The sequence below is a fragment of the Syngnathus leptorhynchus genome, chromosome 4 (genome assembly GCF_054491065.1).
Source record: "Syngnathus leptorhynchus isolate UIUO chromosome 4, UIUO_Slep, whole genome shotgun sequence".
In the NCBI taxonomy this organism is placed as follows: domain Eukaryota; kingdom Metazoa; phylum Chordata; class Actinopteri; order Syngnathiformes; family Syngnathidae; genus Syngnathus; species Syngnathus leptorhynchus.
Genome location: NC_141198.1, coordinates 7456108 through 7477527, shown reverse-complemented (window position 1 = coordinate 7477527; position 21420 = coordinate 7456108). Strand labels below are relative to the sequence as shown.

Sequence of the window (21420 nt, the reverse complement as noted above, 5' to 3'; positions counted from 1 at the left end):
CCTTCTGTCACAGTATGTACTTAGGTTTTACAATTTCCGTAGAATTTTATACAGCGTCAAGTCTGTATTGAGAGGAAGTCGCTGCGTTTTGCCATCAGTTTCTGTTCTTAGTCATTGACCTGGTAATTATTTTATTTTGGAGATACTAACCGGAAATACTTTGAAATGTAATTTCGCTCCCCAGCCAGTCAAATGGTCGAGCGCTGTCTCGTCCTCCCTGTCAACAACACCGCAACCTGAGACAGGATAGCAGTCTCTTGGCTAGCAAAGTGAACCTGCTAAGTAGCTGAAAATCCATCGTTACGATTCGAATTTGTCCTACTAAGTTTCCCATTCTACAGTCATGTAGCCCATCTGTAAAAAAAAAATTTCTTTGAAAAATGGACTCTGTAAGATGAAGATCGGACACGTTAGGTAAGTTCCGTGTGTTTCTCATCACAAACAGCGAAAGACAGGTTCAGGCAGTGTTTCCATTTTGATTAGTTGGCTTGTCTTGAGTTAGCTTTCGCATGCATAGCTTGCGTTTACTTGGCTGCGCGATCTAAACTTTATTTAATTAATTATCTATTTACTGATTTCGGATAGTACTTTTAAACATGTGTACGTATCTGCGTTACTTTTAATGGTCTTTTACTTTGTCGCAGGCCAGCACAGACTTTTGCTAATCTGCTCCGAGCGTTGGGGGGGCTCAACGAGCACATACAGGGAGATTTTGCACTTGATGCACATTTTCAAAATATAAACACTCAAAAGTATCATTATTAAATACAAGTGACTAAAAGTGCGTCAATGTTGATTGCAGCACTATGTGTTCATCAGTGATCTTTGTTTAAGATGTTCAGGTGTTACAGCAAACGTGGTTAGTAAGTACATGCTGGACTTTATGCTGATACAGTAATAGGTTAATAAATCAAGCAAACGTGGTTAGTTAGTAAATTCTGGACTTTATGCTGATACAGTAATAGCTTAATAAATCACTGCCTGTTATTACACTTATTTTTCCAGGAGTATATCATCCCTGAAAAGTTTTTTTTTTTTGCTTATGTAACGTGTTGAAGAAAACTAAGAAAATATATGAGTTGTGATTATTACACTTGAAAGCTAAATGCTTTTGATCAAGCTCTTCAGCTTGCTAAGAAAAAGAATTGATAACCATAGATGTAGAAGAAAGTATTTTGTATTCGACTGTGGTTGAATTGTTTCCTGTCATTCTGACGTGTGGTTAATTCATTGATTTACAAAGACAAGAAAGGAACTCGGTTCATAACTTTCCAGAAATTATGCAGTAGTTGTTAAAGGGATGACAGATGAGGGGGTTTCTTAGCACAGAATAACCATTTGGTTAATTACTTTTCCATGTTGGTGGTTGTGGTTGTGTTTTGTCTGGATGACTGCTCAGATGTGTGACTTATGGCTCAAGTATGTAACTTTGTTTGAGCATGTGCCAGAATGAAAAATAGTACCGTTCCGAGTCCAACATTCTGCTGTGATTTATGTACTGCTGCAGGAAGAACAGCAGTTGTATTCTTTTTTTTTTGTACCATAATAAAATCTTTTTTTTTTTTTTTAGGCTGCTTCAACACCTTCCTCTTGGGTGATATGCTGTCTTACAACAAAAGCCGGAGATCTGCAGCATACTGTTGACATCTGTTCGGGTAAAAAAAAACAACAACACGATTATTTATTCTCCGCCCCTGAGGAACCAACATTTATAGTGATATCTTTCCACACAAATACATTTGGAGCACATTATCCAATTTAAAAAAAAGACACAGTACTTTTTAAAAGTCAAACAGGGACAGCCTCAGAACTGTTAGCACTTTTATAAAATTGGATTTTGTTGAATTGATAACATCTCATATGCTGCCGAGTTCATGATCTTGTGCAGTGTAATTTAGTACAACAATGTTCCTTTACATGTGTTTTGACGAGTCATTGGCTTAATGCAGGAAAATGGAAGCATTTTTGCTGGCAGCCTCAATTTCCTTTTTTTTAAATTTTATTTTATCATTTTAATAAAGCCAGGAAATGCAGACAAATTTAGTGTTAATAGTATTTTGGTTTTTAGTGTCTTTCGTTGGGGGTGGGGTCATTGTTGTGTGACAACAGACTCCTGTCAGGTTTGCTCAGACCTTCAGAGGTGTGCCATTACACATTTTCTTTTCAGACGGCTGACGTTTCTGACCCCGTGGGAACACTCTGATAGACACTGATTAGATGATTTACAAAAAAAAAAAAAAAAAGTATGCCGAACATTGGTTCTGGCTGTGGTTTATCAACTGGTGCGGCTGTGGTTTCAAATATCGACTTGTAAGTGAATGAGTGAATCGGATTCAAACGTCAAGCAGCCAATAAAAATAGCACACACATTATATCACATGACCTATGGCTACAGGGGACAATGTTATTCTTTTTGCCGGCTAAATGGATGCATGAAAATTGGTGTGGACAAGAAGTAAAGTTAGCTTGGAAATCCCAACTCATCGCTGTATCAGTGATTCAATCTGGTGACTAGTCTCATAAAGCAAACCCGAACAAACAATGAAATGAACAAATCAGTGAAGAGCAGACATGACATCAAGAAAAAACCTTCTTTTAAAACAAATGCTTCCGGTGCTGTTGTTTACTGATGATCATTACTGATAATCAGCACCGGTCCTTAGTCACTCGTGTACACCTTTGCTTTATTTCTCTGGAGTGATTTATTACCTTGAATAAATAGTGTATATTTCTGCTGCCACATAAGGCACTCCCTAAACAAAGTCCACAGTAGTGGCCACATAAAAAAAAACATTTCTGAGGCTTTTATGTAACATGACAAGTGGTTGCGATCTTAATGGAATTAAAAAAATGTGATGAGCACTTATTTCCAGTGCAATACAAACACGTGTGATATTGTGTAATATCAACGTCCAACACTTTTCTAGTGCAATAACTAAACGTGCAATATTTCCAATTTGTAAAACCCTTGCTCACGTCTATATTTGTTCTTATTTATATTGTTTAGATATTTTCTGCATTGCACAATTTTACATTGTTTACATTGAGTTGTCATTTTTATGCACCTTGCAAAGCACCTCTTGGAGTTGCAATCTCATTTCGTTATCATGTAAATTATAATGACAGTAAAGGCGATTCTGATGAAAGTGTTTTTTTTTTTTTACCACGTGTTATCTAGTCAATATCACCCACAAACACTCCCAAAATCACATTTTGCCCCTAAAATGTAATTTCTCCAACAATGTTGTTATTATTATGATCAACCTGTCATCTGATGAACGAATTGCTTGGTTGTACCCAAGGTGAAGTGGCCATTCCAACCAGATTCAATATATTGAATGTGATTTTGAGGAGATCTTGTCATGAAGCTATTTTGCTTGGCCAATGAGAACAATGTTTGTGTTTATAGGTGATGTAAGAGGATGGCTGCACAGGTGGAGGTACAGAGTGCGGAGGTTGGGAGGACAATGACAGGAGGAAGACCTCACTTGAGTCCCCTAACTGACTCAAGCAACACAAGTTCGTCAATGACTCAATCGCATATCATCACTCCTGAACTCCCAAAACCCGTCCCTGCCCCCAAACCACGGCTAACTCCAAAACCATTTGCCGTGGAGAAAAAAAACTCCATCAAGCCTATACTTGCCCCAAAGCCGCTAACCAAATCAAGACCAGAATCCATTAACACCACTGGATGCAAACTAGAGCTTCCAAAACCACCGCAACCAGTAGCCATTGTTAAGCCAAGGCCTAGTTCCAGTCGTCCTGCCTCAACCTCATTTAGAACATCCAGCAAGGTGAATACTGGGCAAACAACCAAGCCTGTTGTTCATCCATTTAAACCAGCCCCTCCTTTTGACTCCGAGGACAACAGCAAAACAATGCCTCCAATGCCAGCAGAAAGACAGAAACCTAAGAACAAGATGACACCCACGCAGGGTGGGGCATCCATTGCTCGAGCCAAGTCTTTGGGATTTCTTAATCTGATTGAGAAAGCGGATGAACAAAATAAATCCGTGACGGTTGTCCCACCCCGACCGCATCCCCGAACTTCGAGGCCCAGACCTGTATCAGCTATGTTTGCTAACAATTTAGAGATACCAGTTCCTGCCCCACACTTGGCTGGCGGAAAACCTCTTTCATCTGATCTGACATCTAAGTTTGAATCTATTGGTCTGTCATTGCACCGGAGAGCGACCACTGCCAACGTGAAGGAAAACACTCCAAAAGAGATAGCACTTCCACAAAAGACACAGCAGGAAAAAGACAATACTTTGAGACAGAACACTGGCATCGACATGAAGCAGTCTGCCTCAGATGAGGAGAGCAGCGACATTCCAGAACAAATAAGTGTAAAAGAGACTGAGAATCAGCGAGGGGCAAGCATCAAGTCACGAATTAATCTCCTGCTTGATTCATCCTCCCTTCCTGAGAGAATATCTTCTGGCCAAACATCAGAGATTCCCTCTCCAGAGCAGACAGTCCCTGAAGGCGAACCTCAAGTGGGGGTTAAACAGCTCATCAGGCAGCTAACAGAGGATATAACTTCAACACAGAGTCCTGTCGTGAAACCTTTGCTTAAACCTCGCCACCTGCCCGCTGAGCTCACTAAAAAGTAAGATCTGCCATTCCTGTGTTAGTTTATGTTTCACATGTATGTTTTATCCCCGAGTTCCATTGTCTTATTTGTGTTTTTCAGATTTTCATCTGAGAGGTTGTCAGACTCTGGCAGTGTTTCACTCAGTGAGGCTGCAGAATATGAAGAGGTCAGCAAAGATCCTCAAAGGAGGGTAAGAGATGCATAGATTTTTGCAAAAGTTTGCGTTGGGATTTGTCAATAATTTCATGTGAAATGAGAGATATAGTTTAAAGTTCTCAGTCAAAATGAAGAGCACTTTTCCGAAAGACAATAAATGCCAAGTAATTAGCGATGAGCAAGTAGCAAACTCAGTCTTGTTTTAAGGTATCTCATCACATTTTATGATCAGGTACTAAAAAATTGAAATGAGAAGAATAGAAAATTGCCCATAATTTCATGCAACTTTAACAAAAATGACTAAATTGCTATCTATAGGTCTTTAAAAGTATCTTTCATTGTTTTTGGGAGAAATTTAAGGCATGAAAAATAGTGGTATCGGTATCCGTGACTACTCAAGAATTGAGTACCTGCATATTGATATCCTTTTGAGGAAAAGTGGTAGCAAACATAAATAGTTATAATCAAAATGATTTTGCCTTGCCATTTTAATGTATTCAGACTCTTGTTTAACGCAATGTATCTGTTGAAGTTGCTTTAAACTGCAGTTCCATTCCAAAATGACATGCTAGTTTTTAGGCAGAATTTAACATCACCATTTTGAAGCGGAAGAAAATGGATGGATGAATGGATAGATGTTTTCATGTGTTGGTATACATAAGGATGATTTTTTTTTTTCCTTTATCAATACTGTGTGAACTTTAATCAATGTTGGACTCCTGCATATGCTCAGAATCCCAACACAGCAGCATTTCTGCAGCCATGGTGGCTGTTAGTAAATTCACTAGCAGAGATGTGTGAAAATATCAACACAGGTTTTGAACGTTACTGCTACACCACACCCACTGTCATGAGGGTTAAGTAGAATTCGGAAATAGTGTTTCTCTCCTACTTTTTTCATTGTTTGAAAGAATATATTTTTATATATAGAACATTTCATTAGACCATAACACATTTTCCCTCGTGTTTGGAAAATATTGTTGTAGTCTTACAAAAACAAGGTTAAAAAAGGCTAAGGTTGATTTTTTTTTTTTTTTTTTTTTTTTTTTTTTTTTTTTTGCACAAACAAAACAATGCTCATCTATAACCACAGTGGTGCTGGATCTGGGGTTGTAGACAAGTTGGAGGATTTTTTTTGCATTTAGCAGTCAATGTTGGCACAAAAGCTTGAGGATTCTGATAGATGGCAAGAAGAAAAATCAGGAATGCCTGCAAGAACATGTGAAATGTATTTGGGGATCATCACAGGTACTTTAATGGTGGCAGATGTGTGCTGACTGCCGTATAACATGAGTTTGAGCCGCATTCCAGTTGTGAGAGGGCTCACGTGTGCAACCAAGTTCTCGGTTTATTTTCATTTCCTCGCTGCATTTTTGTTTTTCAGTTGAGCTGTTATAGGCCAGATTAATGTTTTAAAATACATTTTCTTGATTATTTTTTTTTATAGCTAAAAAAAATAGCATTGAACATGTGTCTAGACTTTTTTTTTTATATCCATTTTATAATACGTTTGTATTACAGTATACCTCTGATCCATTTCTGTTCTGTTTAGATTGAAGCTGTCAACCCTAGTGCCAAGATGGCTGTGGAGTTACAAGATCAACAAAAAAAGATCAGCTCAATGACAGCAAGTCCCGAGACAGAACTTGTGCCAATTGGGGCAACCCCTTCCAACAATCAAAGCGGTCCCAGTGTTGAAGTGCAGACAGTGCGAGCGTCCTTATTTGATAATATTGTGGAGATATCCAGTGTGACCAATGGTGCAAACTTCGTCCGTAACCCATCTTTGAGAGGAGGAAAAAATGAGAGTGAAGGAACTCTGGTGACAGCCATATATAAAGATGCAGTTTCTCCAAGTCCCCTGCGAGTGAACCATGCCATTGACACAGTGCAAGCAGTGGGCGAAAGTAGAGCGGTGAGTGAGAGCATTCCATCTGCTCAGCGGGAAGATAAAGCCATGACCTTGCGCTCCAGACACTCAGAAGGGAACAGGCTAATGAAGGAGACAACTGATTTAATAGAAGAACCAGCTTCAACAATGGCAATGGAGCAACAGCCTCGATACTTGCGAATAGGATCCTTGCAGAAATGGTCTACAACGGGTGTAGTTCAAGAACCTGTTGTGGAGAATGTTACCCGGAAGCAATTAATAAATGATAAAGAAATGGATTTGAATAAGGACAAGCAGGGAGAAGCAGACAATGAGGAAATAGCTGCAGCACCGAAACGCATGAAAACGTTGGAGACGGATGAAAAACCAAAACCCAAAGCAACTTATTTTGCCTTGACCGGACAAGTACAGGAGTCTGATACTGGTTCAGACATTATGGATGCAACAGTGCCTTATGATGATATAGGTTCTGGACATGTAAGCTCTCAAGGTACGGTAGCTGCCATTAAGAGAAATCTGTCATTAAATGCAACTTTTGGGAAAAAAAGTCAAGAGAAACACGAGGACATGACGAGGGTTAGCCAGATTTCAGCCAGGCAGGTGGTATCAGCGCCGGATGTGCCGACAGCGGGGGAAATGAGAGAGGTAGTAAAAACAGAGCAAACAAGGGAGGATGAAAGGCAAAATGACAAAAAGAAAGTTATCGATAGGGACAAACAGAGACAAATGGAAATTGAGAGACAAGCCATTTTACAGTTTGCACAGATGAAGGAAAGGGAGATGCAAAGAGAATTTGAAAGACGTAAGGCACTTGAAAGGGGGAAACAAAAACCAAGAGAGTTTCAAAACCAGAACCTCCAAGAATTAGAGTATGAACATTTGAAAGAAATTGAAAAGCATAGCCAAGTGCATTTCAGGCAAGAAAAGGCAAAGCAGAAAGAACAGGAGTTACAGAGGAGGCGGCAGGAAATGGAAAGACAACGTGATCTAGAGTGGCAAAGAGAGTTAGAAAAGCAGAGACAGCAAGAAATGCATAGGCAGAGGGAACAAGAAAAGGAAAGACAACAAAAATTGCAAAGGCAGAGAGAGGAGGAACTAGAGGGGCAACAAGCACTGATGAGGCAAAAGGAGCAGGAAAAGGAAAGGCAGCTGGAACTCAGGAGGGTGAGGGAACAGGAAAAGGAGCGACAAAGAGAATTTGAGAGGCAGCAAGAACTGATGAGGCTGAGGGAACAGGAATTGGAGAGGCATCAAGAACAGATGAGGCTGGAGGAGCAGGAAAAGGAAAGACAGGAAGAATTGAGGCTGAAGGAGAAGGAAAAGGAGCGACACCGAGAACTTGAGAGGCAGCAAGAACTGCTGAGGCTGAGGGAACAGAAATTGGAGAGGCATCAAGAACAGATGAGGCTGGAGGAGCAGGAAAAGGAAAGACGGGAAGAATTGAGGAGGCTGAAGGAGAAGGAAAAGGAGCAGCAGAAAGAACAAGAGAGGCAACGTGAAATGGAGAGACAGCAAGAGCTGACCAGACTGAAGGAGCAGGAAAGGGAGAGACAGCGGCAATTTGAGAGGCAGGAGGAGCTGATGAGGCTGAGGGAACAGGAGAAGGAGCGACAGCGAGAAGTTGAAAGGCAGCACGAATTGATGAGGCTGAGGGAGCAGGAAGAACAGATGAGACAGAAGGAGCAGGAAATGGAGAGACTGCGAGAAGTTGAGAGGAAACAAGAAGAACTGGAGCAAAGGGAGCGAGAAATTGAGAGACAGCGAGAAATTGAAATACAACACACTCAGATGAAGTTGAGGGAGCAAGAACAAGTGAGGCTGAGGGAGCAAGAAATGGAGAGACAGCGAGAACTTGAGAAGCAGAGAGAGCTTGAAAAAGAGAGACGGAGAGAACTTGAGAGACAGCAAGAGCGACTGAGGCAAAGAGAGCAAGAAATGGAGAGACAGCGAGATCTGGAGCGAAAGCAAGAACAGGAGAGGCTGAGGGAGCAGGAACTGGAGAGACGACGAGAACTCAAGAGGCAGCAAGAACGGCTGAGGCAAAGGGAACAGGAAATGGAGAGACAGCAAGAACTTGAACAAGAACGGCTGAGGCAAAGGGAACAAGAAATGGAGAGACAGCAAGAACAAGAACGGCTGAGGCTGAGGGAGGAGGAGATGGCGAGACAGCGAGAACTTGAGAAGCAGCATGAACAACTGAGGCAGAGGGAGCAAGAAATGGAGAAACAACGAGAACTTGCGCGACAGCAAGAAAAGATGAGGTTGAAGGAGCAGGAAATGGAGCGACAGCGAGAGTTTGAGAGGCAACAAGAACAAAAGAGGCACAGAGAAGAAAGGGAGAGACTGCAAGAACTTGAGCGGCAGCAAGAACAGCTGAGGCTGAGGGAGCAGGAGAAAGAGCGCCAGCGGGGATTTCAGAAGCAGCAAGAACTGGATCAAGAGAGGCAGCGCGAGTGGGAAAGACTAAGACAGAGGGAAGAAGAAAGACAGACAGAGCTGGATAAGGAGACGCTTCTTTTGGAATTGCAAAGGAATAAGAGAATGGAGGAACTGGAGAGCCTCAAAGAAAAAGAAGCAGGAAACCTCGTCGACCAAAAACACAAGCAGAAAGAAAACGAGAGGTATCTTTATGAGCTTGAAAAGCAATGGTTCAGAGAGAAGGCTGAGAAAGCCAAACTCATGGCAGTAGAACAAGAAAAGCTAAGACTGAAAGGCATTGATCAAGAAAAGGAGAAACTAAGACAACTGGAGAGGGAGCATACGGAAGCCATTGAAAGAGAACAGTTGAAAGAGCTGGACAGGCTGCGAGACTTGCAAAGGGAGAAACAACGCCACGCTGAGAGACAGAACCAAAGATGGGAAGCAGAGAGAGAAAAGCTGGAAAAGGCTGAGGCAGACAAAATGAGACAGATTGCCAGACTTCAAGAAGCAGAGCGACACAGGCTCAAGGAGAAACAAAGGAAAGAGGAACAGGAGAGAATGAAGGTCGATCAATCTCCTCTGAGGCCCAAAGTGGTGGATGTGGACTCTTTGATCAGAACTGCCACTTCTCAACACATGAGATGGAAGCAGCCCTCCCCGAGAGCAGAAGAGCCCTACAAACCTTCCATTCTTGACGTGGACTCGTTCACATCTCAAGCTCAGCCAGCAGCCCCGAATCCAAATTTCCTGTCCGTTTCCAGTATTCAAGAAGTAGACTCCAATTTTGCCGGTTCATTACGACCTGCACCCGAAAGAGATATCACGTGGAAGATACCTCCACACAATTCAATTGACCCACGGCAGCCCCAGTCAACTGAGATGTCTCGCCGCAAACCTCTTCATGAGCCCATAAAACACACAACCAAAGTCAACCCAGAACTGCTCTTAATGACAGATGAACATTCCCTCGCCTCACACAGCCAGTGGCACCGTAGGCAAGCTGAACCACTTTACTTGGATCCTTTGCGACATAGAGAGTCAACAAGCAGAGTTCCCAGCAGTGCTCCTGTTGATCAGGTCTGGTTGGCCAGACAACAAAAATCCCAAGACAATCAGGAAGAGGTTCGTAGCCGTAGGAGATCCCATGGATTCCAGGCAAGTTGGAGGTTGAATTAAAAAAAAAAAAAATCCAGCTCAATCCACTTTGGTCTGTTTGTGTAACTAGGAGCACAACAGGATGCGTTCTCGCAGCATGTCACGTCGATCGGCGCCATCTGGTGTTGCTCTCGAAAAAAGTGCCTCTAGAATACGGAGTCGGAGCGCCCACAGAGAACAGGACCACCAGAGCTGGGTAAGTTTAATTTCAGCTGCAAGGCATTTTTTATTGGAATTTGTTTGGAAATCAAATGCACAAGGCAAAACACACTGTATATCACATCAGGGGAAAGAATCCCTCCAATATCTTTAAAGAAAGTGAAGAAATATGTTAAATGTATGCTAAGATCGTGCACGATAAAAACAGCTGGGGGGGGGGGGCAAAATGTGCCTGGGATGATTAGTGACTAATAATTGAATGGATGTTGAAGGAATGGCATTACAGGATCACCTTTACACCATGTTGCCTGTCAAACGGTGGCAAATCTTGCCTGCAATTCAAGATTGGATTAAGCAAATTCTTTGCATGTCGTCAGAAGCCTGTTAGAATTGGCTCAGGGAAAGCTGTGACATGAGATGGCCTGCAATGCAAGTGCGGCTTGCAGAAACGATTTTCTTTAATGCTTACAAACTATAAATATGAAACCAACTGGAGTGACATTGCTGTACTTAAATTGGAATATGGTTAAAATATGCTTGTTTTCTTTGTTTCCCCTCTTTAAGGTCTTTACCACCATCTAGTGGTTATAAGTGGTAATGACTGCTTATATTGACGAAAGACAAAAAAAATCTTATGCAGTTGCTATTCGTATGTGTATGAATGAATAGAAACACTGAAAAACAAATTGAGCAATCAAGCCATTTCTTCACCAGTAAAATCCTCAAAAGATTATTCAGAATGATCCTTTCTAATTTATAAACATAATCTGTTACTATTGAAGATTGGATCGATCCATAACCAATCAAAATAGTCGTTGGTTTAAAAACCTTTGCTGGGGAGGGTCCTTTGAGTCACACAGATGAAATGTGATGGTTGTGTGATGACATCACAGCGTTAGTCGAAGGGGAGCCGGTGCGTGGTTCTGAGCAGAGCAGAGATGGGAATGAGGCTGAGCGCTTTGTTGTACAACTTGTACTTATGGTCGTGTTGCTTGAGTCCACGCTACTTCTGGGTGAGTAATACTACACTGCCTACATATTTTTCTAGAAGCCCGCTCTCTACATGTTTAAAAATATAAATTTCTGCCGTGCACTGAATGATATCATCGAAAGGGGGGAATTGATGTGAGTCACAACTGGTCACTTGGCTGGGATGGACACAATGCTGAGCAGCTTTTCCTCAACATACATTTGATTATTTCAAATATGAATCCAGGATAGAGAAAATATTGGTGATCAACTCTTTGCTACAGAAATGAAGTAGTGTTATTGCATACATTTTCTTCACATCTACAGTCATTCCTATAGCTTGACCACATTTTCCAAAGTAACATTTTTTTTTTTTTTTATACCACGGTGATACTACAGAAGTGACCATTTGTTCCCACTTTTGGGAAAATTTGGGAAACGTGGACTTGTGAGCTGTTCTCACAAGAGAATAATTACTCAGCTGTTTTCCGGTAAGTGCGCCTCACCGGGTATGTTCCAAAAAGTACCTGCAGGGGGCGTAGTTGGACAGTGATGCAGCATTTTAGCTTCTCTGTCCCAGTTGACTCTGACATGAACTGCGTGAAATGCATGAGGTACTTTTTTCACTTGGACTGTCTTGCACTCCAGTGTTGTGCAAAACCCTTCACTTTTATTTCTACTCAAAAACCCATGTCATCATAGTCGGCTTATTTTTCAGTTTTTGTCAGTTTTTTTATTTTTATTCTGTGCTTTTGCATCCACATTTCCAACCCTCTGTATTTGCTTCCATGTCCTTTATTTTGTGGCGATGACACTTCAACGTTGTTGCACTGCAATCAAAAGAGGCCTGAGCAACAGCACCGCAGAACCCTCCCCTTTCCCCGTCCCTCTCCCTCCCGTTTGGAATCAGGGACCTCCTATTCTTGCTCTCGTTCTCTCTGACTCCACACTCCCTCTCTCCACCCAGTTTCTCCTTGACAGTGAGTCCTAATGTCCTGAATACAGAAAAGAGGACCGCTGACGCATTTTCTCCTACCTGTCTGTACCTGCAGATTAAAGCAAGGAGAAAATTTGAGAAGAGATTTGTCTTTCCTACCACATCGTTTGCTCCTGCCAGTGGTTGCTCTCTGTGTTTCTTGGTGGAATACAAATTAGCACAGAAGATTTCCTTTTGCAACTATTTGTCATTTTCCTTTTAACCGGGATAGTACCACCTAGTTGCCATGGGAGGTTAACCATTGATGGATTTTTCCACCCTTTTTAACCTTGGCTTTATTCAGGAAGGTAACTTGGGAGAAGTGTCTATTTGGCACCAGCTGAAACTGGAATCTGGACAGATGAGCATATGCCAGCTGATTCTGCGAGATTGTATAAAAATTGAATTATTACTTCGTTTTGTTAGCTGTGTCAGCTTATCACGAGTCTAGAAAATCTTTGTCAGGATATGAGTAGTTGTTACTTTCTACCCTCGGAGGCAACGAAACATGGCAGAGCCTGTTGGTAAACAGCACACTATTTGGTGCACTAGCTAAAAGTAAATATTAGCTGACTTGCATCACGTTACACATCCAGGCATTGGCTTACAGGAATATCATAGCAAGCATATCTTCTGTGCATCAAAATAGACATTAGAGGTGTCACAATTCACTGGCTGACAGCCCGAAGCTTTTGACAGTGATGAGCTGAAACGCAGCCTTTGTGGCTCATCTGGGACTGCAATGCAGGGAAGACATTAACAAGTGAAACCAAAGAGTGACTTGCGCCTGTTATGGTCAGACTGGCTGCTGTTATAAACTACATATAAGCATTTGCTCCCATGTCGGAACACATGGGCAGTTTTGCGCCCTCGCCTTCCGCACCGCTGCAGTATTGAGCCAGCAGCCCACCAGCAGCCTTTAGGACAAAGTTCCTGCATGTTTGCACTTTTAATGATACCTTTGCCACTGTCACACCTCAGCTCAGAGACGATCGTGACGAAGCTTGTTTTGTCCGGATTGGACTGTGATGGAGTATTTAGGGGACAAGCTGTCAGTGGCGCAGTCCCAAGTGTCGGGATGGGTAGGAAATGTCCGTCGCTCCTTTCATGGGGCACTCAGCCTTTTTTCCACTTCAGTGGAGAGAGAGCGAGGAGAGGTCAGAGCCGGACACTTCAACAGAACGAGCTCCTTGCGCTCGCTGGCATCCCGCAGCAGGGAGTCAATTCGCAGGTTCTCACTGCGCAGCCAGCAACGTCTGTCCTTACGGAGGCGCACCGCACCCAACACCCCAACTGCTGTAAGATAGCATCCTGAAATCGGATTCTTTTTTCAGAAATGTGCATGTCGCGTTTCCCCATTGCAAAGCTCACACTACCTCAGTCTCTGATTTAATTTGAAATTTTCATCTTTATATACCTCCTGTACTATTTTCCTTATTTATCTATTGTGATTTTAAAACATTGTTTCATTGCTAAACTATATTGTCAAAATTGGAGACAGGAATCTCCCTGTATTTTAATCTCTTAAATATTCATCAATGCTTGACTCCGTTTCCTGTGTGCCCCTGTACCTTAATTTTGTGTGTTATTCAATTGGACAAGTCTTTGTGGGAGCAATTTGGGGAAGACCCTTTTGTACTGAAGCAAGACTGTGGCCAAAATCTTATACAGGCTACTCAAAATTTCTTTCCAAGTATGTAGGCGTGGGACTTTATATAGCAGTGTCTTGTGTTCCTTGTAAGATTGTCGATTATCTGTACCCTTGTGAGCAGATTTACTTTATGCTCTATGATTAAGCCAGATTTAGAAAGCCATGTGTGGATACATTGCAGTAAGTAGACTCACTCCTATCTTTAGGTAACAGCTCTTTGCTGTACAATGCTTCATGAGTCATAACAGCTAAAGATAAACAATGTTTTCATTACGCATCTGTGACTTTACATCAAAATGTGTCTTTTGGTTTGATAGAGGCAGTTCTTTTCCCGGAGGCTTTGACATTGGACTTTGCCACTTGTGCTTTGAATCATTATTTGACTGTATAAAGGGATGGAAGCCAAGTGTCAAACTGTTACCTTTTCCACACATAATAAACAGGAGAGAGAGGTTGGGTAGATGGCTTGTGTTGGTAGGTAACCAAAAATAAATAAAAATAAACTTGACCTGAAGATCGAGGATAATCTTTAACTTTTGTTCTTATGGTCTAAGTGTATTTGTACTAATTTGCTAACTGAGCCAATAACTCATCATACCCAGCAGCACTAAAAGGTATTTTTTGTGTGTGGCAGTTGATGCACGCAAAAACCACATTTCGAATGTGTGATAGTCAGAGTGTACCTTCACCACAAAAATGTGAGGTAAAAAAACTGAAAACTAAACTCCAGACTACAACTAACGCAAATAATCCTGTAAATCTCTTTTCTTACCGGGCCACGTTAGAATTAGGCTGATGTCAAATCCGACTCTTTCTATGGTAAATTCTTAAGACTAGTGAGATTTTTACATTCCTTTACTGTTTACTCTGTTCTTACGAGATGTTTTGTTCACCTTTGGGCCCTCTTGTGTTTGCGTGTTGAAATATATATTTACATAATGAAATGCCGCTCTGACTTGTAGCGATACTCAGTTGTTGTTTTTTTTCCTGGGATGATTGTAGATTCTGTGATTGCAAGCAGAGCATTCTAACAACTAGATCTGGCACAAATTTGTACCTTCATAGTCGAGGATTTTTTTTTTTTAGCAGAATTATATTTCCAATATTTCGTGCATTGATTCTAAAGTTCAGTCTAATAATTGACCCTAATAATGGAGCAATTGTCTTGTCATGGGACATGTATCACTCATTAATCAAAGAAATATATTGTTACAATTTCCAATGTTTTATTCTAACCACTTCCCTTGTAAACTGTCAGTTAAGCCTGTTGAGTGACCAGCTCCCTCTCCTTCATCCTTCCATTCATCCGCTCTTTGTTTGTTTCCCCGGCACACCCAGCTTGTCCTCAAGGGCAAGCTGGTGATTGCTAATGTGCTAATGTTATTAAGAGGGGAAAAAAAAAAAAATCCTTCTGACAGCTATATATCATTCCAAGTTGACCTGTGGCCCTGCTTTATTTAGTAAGCACATTGAATGGTTGCTCAGCATGTGTGGTCAATGTGATAGTAGATATTTAAATTATGAATTTTATTCAGAAAAAGGAGATTTTGGGTTTCTCACAAACGTTTCCTATCTGGAAGTAGAATAGGGTAGATTAGACCTTTATTAGAAGTGATTGACAGTTGCAGGATTCATTTAGTCTTAAATGGTAAGGGATTGCCAAATTATTTAAAATGTGGATTGGTGTTTCACTTTTTCCAGATGTCAGTTAAAATGGTGCAGAAACATTTTGAGTAAAAGCAATGAGTTGCTTGCATAATGTGTTTTTATACAGTGACTCTGACATACGTATCGGACAGGAATTTTTATAATCAACGAGGCCTGGAATCAAGATTTTCTTTGGCATTTTGACAACGATGATAGCAGTGTAAGAACGGCAAGAGGGTGGTGACATAATTCCCAACGTCTCCATCTGGAACTGAGGATAGCAATTACATGGTACACTTGTAATGGCGGCCTATGCTGGGCCTCTTGATTTACTTGTGAAGTCCTACAACATTTCAAACGTAAAGTGTGTTGGACAACCATGTCTGACTGTAAACATAATTGTACCCTAGAAAGTAGGTCAAATTACATTTTACACTGACAACTACACCAGGATGGATTTATTTACCCAATTCGGGAAGCTTTTGAGAAAGAAGTGATAATTGTACTCACTGCTCTGTCGTACTGCTCTGCTCTCATAGAACTGGCAGTACTGGGTGGCAATTACAGAGGCAGGTGTATCATGTTTCCCTATCCAACCCTCAGGCAACATATGAGGACGGAAGGATTTCCTATTGTGTTTTCCTATATAGGGCAGGTTTATCAGTTCATGTGCAGACACGCCTCTGTTGGCTGTGTGTGGCTTTGAGACAGTATGTCCTCTGTACCAGCCTCATTAAAAGAACCATGCTTCACTAGACGGCAAACGCACAGTCACCCACCCGTCTTTATCTTTGTCCTTGCTCTGGTTCTGCCTCCATAAACCAAACGCTTTGCCTTTCATTATCTTCCCAAAGCAGATTTTTCAATGTGAACCTTTTTAGTAGTTATGGAATTATGATGTACGTTTCTTAACTAGCACTATAGGTGATATTGTATTTTGGGAGAGCTAGACGTTGCAAGAATGTATGACCAGATTTAATAAAGGCTATGCTGGGTCACTCATTCATTCTTTTAGAACTAAGATGGGATCGTTTTAAATATCTATAGGTTTTTTTTCTCGCTATTCAGATTCCTTTTGTCTCCCCCCCCCCCAGGAGCAAGGTGTCAGTGTTGAGGATGAGCGAAAGGACTCTGAAACTCCAGCGGGTGAGACAGATAGTCAGTATGGGACTTGGGAGACTGGACTGCGCATTGATGATAGGTAAACACACACATGAGTGCATCTTGCATAGAACAAATATTTCTGCATCATCTTTATTGTCATCATGTGGGCAATACACACAACTTAGAAAAAGTACACGTCCCAGGGTTTTCGAGGCGCCTCGGTTCTCAACTGAACTGCTCCTCCTTGGTGTTTCCGCATTCATTCCCAGTTTAGGCGCGGTGAATGTGTCAGAGTTCTTGTCGGGAGAATATGCGTAGATGAAAAGTGTACAAGCCCAGACATGTAAAAAAAAAACTACTAATGTGCAAAGGTGAGAATTTGGCTCATAGTCATTTGGGATCATTTCCATTCATGAATAACTCGAAATAAGAATTCATAATTGAAATTGGAAAGGCTTGTGTTTTGAGTTTGTTGTCAAAATTATTAGGGAGATGTTCCTCGTCAAATCACTTCCCTTAATTTCAAATAAAAGCTAGACTTCAGGCAAGCAACTCGTGTAAGAAGGTGACGATCCAGGACAATAGTGCTAACAATGTTGCATATGAGACAAAAGTAGTAAGTAGCACTTTTGCTTGAATAAATAAAGATGTAGCAAATGAACTAAAGGTATGAAAAGACCAACTGTATGAGGAGTCTACTTTAAAAATTGGGGTTTATTCTCAAACATTCAGCGACGCCAAAGATAGCAGAAAATATTCTAATGCCACCCAACTCACCGGCACGGCCATAAATTGTATAATTTGTTGATCAAATGAGTACTCCAAAGCGTAGCATTTGTATCCTTGTTAATATTAAAAAAAGAAATACACATACGTCAAATTAGCACACAATAACTATTAACATGTTTTCCTAAGTCTCACACTAAATTGATACAAAGTGCATCAATCTGTCTGAAATGAAAATAAATAAATAAATGAGAATGTTACTGTTTGAGGACATCTCTGTAAATTGAATTGTGTTGTCCAAAAACATGTATGTTGCACAAATCTCAAAAGCAATGCAACAAAAGATTCCGATTAAAATCGTTACAACGATGTCGATGTCAAGTCCGTTGTAAGGAATATTGCGAGGGTTTAAAAAGGTATTAAAATATTAAAAACCTTCTGTCTATGCTCATGATCACTGCGAGGAATCCTCGTCTTTCCAAATAGTGTCTCTTACTGACCTCCTGTGGTGAAAACTGAATATCACAACATGCACAGGATTCACTTGGATTTGATTGAGAATAGATTCTTATGTGAAATAATTCTTTCATTTTACATTCAATGTGGAGATAGGTGGTCAATCTCCCGCATTAGGCTCAAGTTTGTTTTTGCTCTCCTTTTCTAGCCCAACTCCTGCCACTCCCAGCTCAGAAGGCAACCTCAGCCTTTCTCCAAGGAAGACAACTTCTTCCCATCCACAAGGGGAAAGCGACAGCTTTGATGGCCTGCATCCACCCTTGAAATCTGAGAACCAGACGTTCCCTGATGTAAGTGTCATCATGTGTAAATGTATCAATGTCCCCAAAATACTAATGCACTCATTCTGGAATATATATATTTTTTTGTGTGTGTGTCTGTGCCAAAGGCGCCAACCACTCTGTTAGACACTGGTGTCCTCCGGTCCAGAGTTCAACTTGGAAAGAAGCGTGCTCCCAGGACACGGCCCTCCAGAGCTGCCCGTCAGAAGACTACTCAAGGTGAGGCAGAGGAAGCCCCCCCTGAGGACTGGCTCTACAGAGACTCCACAGGTTAGTCTTTGCTTAAGAACCAAATCGAAAATATTCAATTGCAAGTCACTAAAAGTAAAGTACAGTATTACTACTGAGCTTGGGTGCTCATGGTATGCTCAAGGTATATAAACCTGATTATTTCTCAACATGTCTCTCCAAAAGAATTCACACATGAATGTACTAGGCAATGCTAAATTCCATTTTCAATATATTTCTCCAGATTCTTATTTAAAGCCCCAATTAGCATAAATTGTGTGTGGATGGACTGTTTAATTTGATACGAACACATAGATGTCAACTTTAACCCGCCTCACAGACTCTTTTTGACATGTCATGCATAAAACGGTGTAGGGGGGATTGGATTATGGTGGAAGGGCCCTTTTAATGGAATTCTACTCACCAATCGGCTTATGTTGTTTTTCCCCTGACAGAGGAGAAGGTTGAGAGTAAGATGGATGAAGTCGATTCTGTGGAGCAGGCCAGAGGGGCAGACGCCGCTGCTACTTTTGCTTCTCAGCCACAAAGAATTGCGTTGTTCCCCGGGGTGGACTCTCAAGCTTTAAAGGTCAATAATCGACTAAGTGGGAGAAATCCACTAAAGGGATTCACCGTCAGCCATGTCTGAAACATGTTTGTTCAATTTCTGCTGCTAGGTCCAATTGAAGAAGAGGAGTGACTCTGACAATCAAAGTGACGCACCCTCCGCTTCCTTTCCTTCTCGCTCTCCCAAATCGCCTTTCTTGCCTCGGGCTGCTCGTGTACTTCCCCCAGCTGGTGGGAAAGAAAATAAGTAAGCCATCCCAGCGTCGAGAAACGTATTTTTATTGCATGCTGTCTTTTTGACTTATAGTGAGTCAATACATTAGTTCTCCATGTCAGACTTTTTTTTTCTTTTTTTATCAGTGAGGAGGAATCACCCCCGTGGTTAAAAGAGCTCAAGTCTAAGAAGCGCTTGAGTCAATATGAGAATGAGAGCTAAGTAAGAAGAGGTGAGAAGATGGGGTTTTTTTTTTTTTTTTCTTTTTGTAAACATTTACCAATGCAGATAAGCATAGCATTCATTTTAAACACATGCCTCTCTCTCCCTCTAGGGTGTCATTGAAACACATCTGTAAGAAATCGAGGCCTTAACCTTCGACTCCGAGAGTTGGAAGGGAAATTTTGCTGCTGATGACTTTTTTTTTTTTCTTTTGGTTCTCTCTGTCTGGGTTTGCTCATCATGCATGGTGCCTTTTATCGAGAATGTCTGCAAAAACGTAAACAAGAAAGGGGGGCACCCAGCTACTGTGCTTATATATTCTTTTCATGTACACGTGGGATCTCTGCTTAGAGAGTGACACTTGGTGAACACTTCAATAGGGACCAGAAGTAGTTTGGGAGTTGAATCATTTCTTGTCAGGCTCCATGTCGTGTCAGGAAAGGGTTCAATTGAGGGACCACTGCACAATTCCCCGCATGCAGGAGACCCAGCCACGACAATACAAGATGTTTATTTTTGGTTCCTCTAATACCTACAAGTCAAGTCGTCTTTGTCGCTTATCACTTTCTTGATGAGTGTCACACAAGCGTTGCCATAGGACAATATTTTAGATACTAATGGTTCCTTGTTGAACTTTATAAAAGCTGCTTACCCCATTATTAGATGGAATGTATATCATGTAAGTAATCATGAAATGTTATATTTGTATGTTTTACTATGACAGAGAGGGAGAAAATATATTGTTTCATTACACTAGAGGGCCCCACTGTTGTGCTTTGATACACTCCTCAATGTTAGTCACATTTTTTGTTTTGTTTTCTCTGTGGGAGAGGGATGGGCAGGGGAAAAGGGGGTGGGGGGTTATTTTTGGGCAAGAGACTTTGCATCACCATAACAGCACAAAGTATTTTTCAGTTTTTATATGAAAAGACAAATCAAGTTGGCTTCTTCTTGATTGATTGCAAGCATCCATACAAAGCCATAGAGCTCCTAACTGACGTCACACACTCCTCAATGATGCTCTGACAATATGTGTTCCTTCAATCATGTGTATCTACAATCTTTGACGTCAGGTCTGAATTGACTGTCTCAGAGAGACTCACGGAAAGTTCCATCACACAACTTGAGTGGGATCATTTGTTTGCTCCATTGTTACTGAACACAACATGCTATATGGAACTGTGTGCACACCTGCTCTTCAATCTTCTACAAGCTGCAATTTTCCAACTCAACGTTGCCATTGACCCATTTATATCTCTAAAGCACTTTGTCACTTGATGCATAGCAACACTGACCATCTTGGTCATGTTTTGTCTCATTCGTGCATCCATTTGAACACATTATAATGTTCCTTCAAAGCAAGATGATGTGTGAATTAAGTCTTTTGAGTGATTGTACATTTTTTTTCTATCTACATGATCTTCAACATGAATTTGGGATTTCTTTTATATGTCATTTGGTTTTTTTTTTTTTATTATTTTGAAATGCAGATGTATAACACACTGTGTTGTATGACCAGTGTTCTCAAGTGAATCAATTCTTTATTAAAAAAAAAAAAATCTACTTGACTTGCACCACTGTCTCATCTCTAACATTACCCTAATCCCTATGATTTGTTGTTTTTATTTTTTATATGGGGGGGTAGTAGTCTTTACCTCTGTAGTTTGGTCTTGATAACAAAATTTGGATTTTGTGAGGAGCTCTGGTGCAATCAAACCAAGGCTGGTCGTATATTTGTGCTGAGTGAGGTTGTCCATGCAATCCTCTTGGCTCTCTCTCTGTGCCTATGCACAGTGTTGGTTGGCAGGCAGGCGGACAGGCAGCGCAGCCTGTGCCAACACAGCTGCCTATTGAGAGGCAGCGTGATGGATACAATGTGAGTGACAGACTTGCTGTATCAACAGCTCCCCCTTTTCTGCTGTTGTGGCCAGAAATAA

At 41.2% G+C, this 21420-nt stretch overlaps 1 protein-coding gene across 3 annotated transcripts; it reads left to right on the top strand.

The window, feature by feature from the left end:
* The first annotated feature begins 218 nt into the window (after positions 1-218).
* Positions 219-21057, top strand: LOC147057810 (uncharacterized). Of its 3 annotated transcripts, XM_085909029.1 has the most exons (14): positions 219-414; positions 1571-1655; positions 3410-4615; positions 4700-4790; positions 6309-8740; positions 8789-10223; positions 10294-10419; positions 16720-16826; positions 18120-18261; positions 18360-18522; positions 18936-19069; positions 19158-19294; positions 19408-19493; positions 19596-21057. In XM_085909029.1, exons 3-13 carry the CDS (start codon positions 3423-3425, stop codon positions 19481-19483), a joined length of 6036 nt encoding a protein of 2011 aa, XP_085765155.1. In that variant the 5' UTR covers positions 219-414; positions 1571-1655; positions 3410-3422; the 3' UTR covers positions 19484-19493; positions 19596-21057. The 3 variants fall into 3 exon arrangements, with proteins under 3 accessions (XP_085765155.1, XP_085765153.1, XP_085765152.1); XM_085909027.1 differs by having other exon boundaries at positions 6309-10190; XM_085909026.1 differs by having other exon boundaries at positions 6309-10223.
* The last annotated feature ends 363 nt before the right edge of the window (positions 21058-21420 follow it).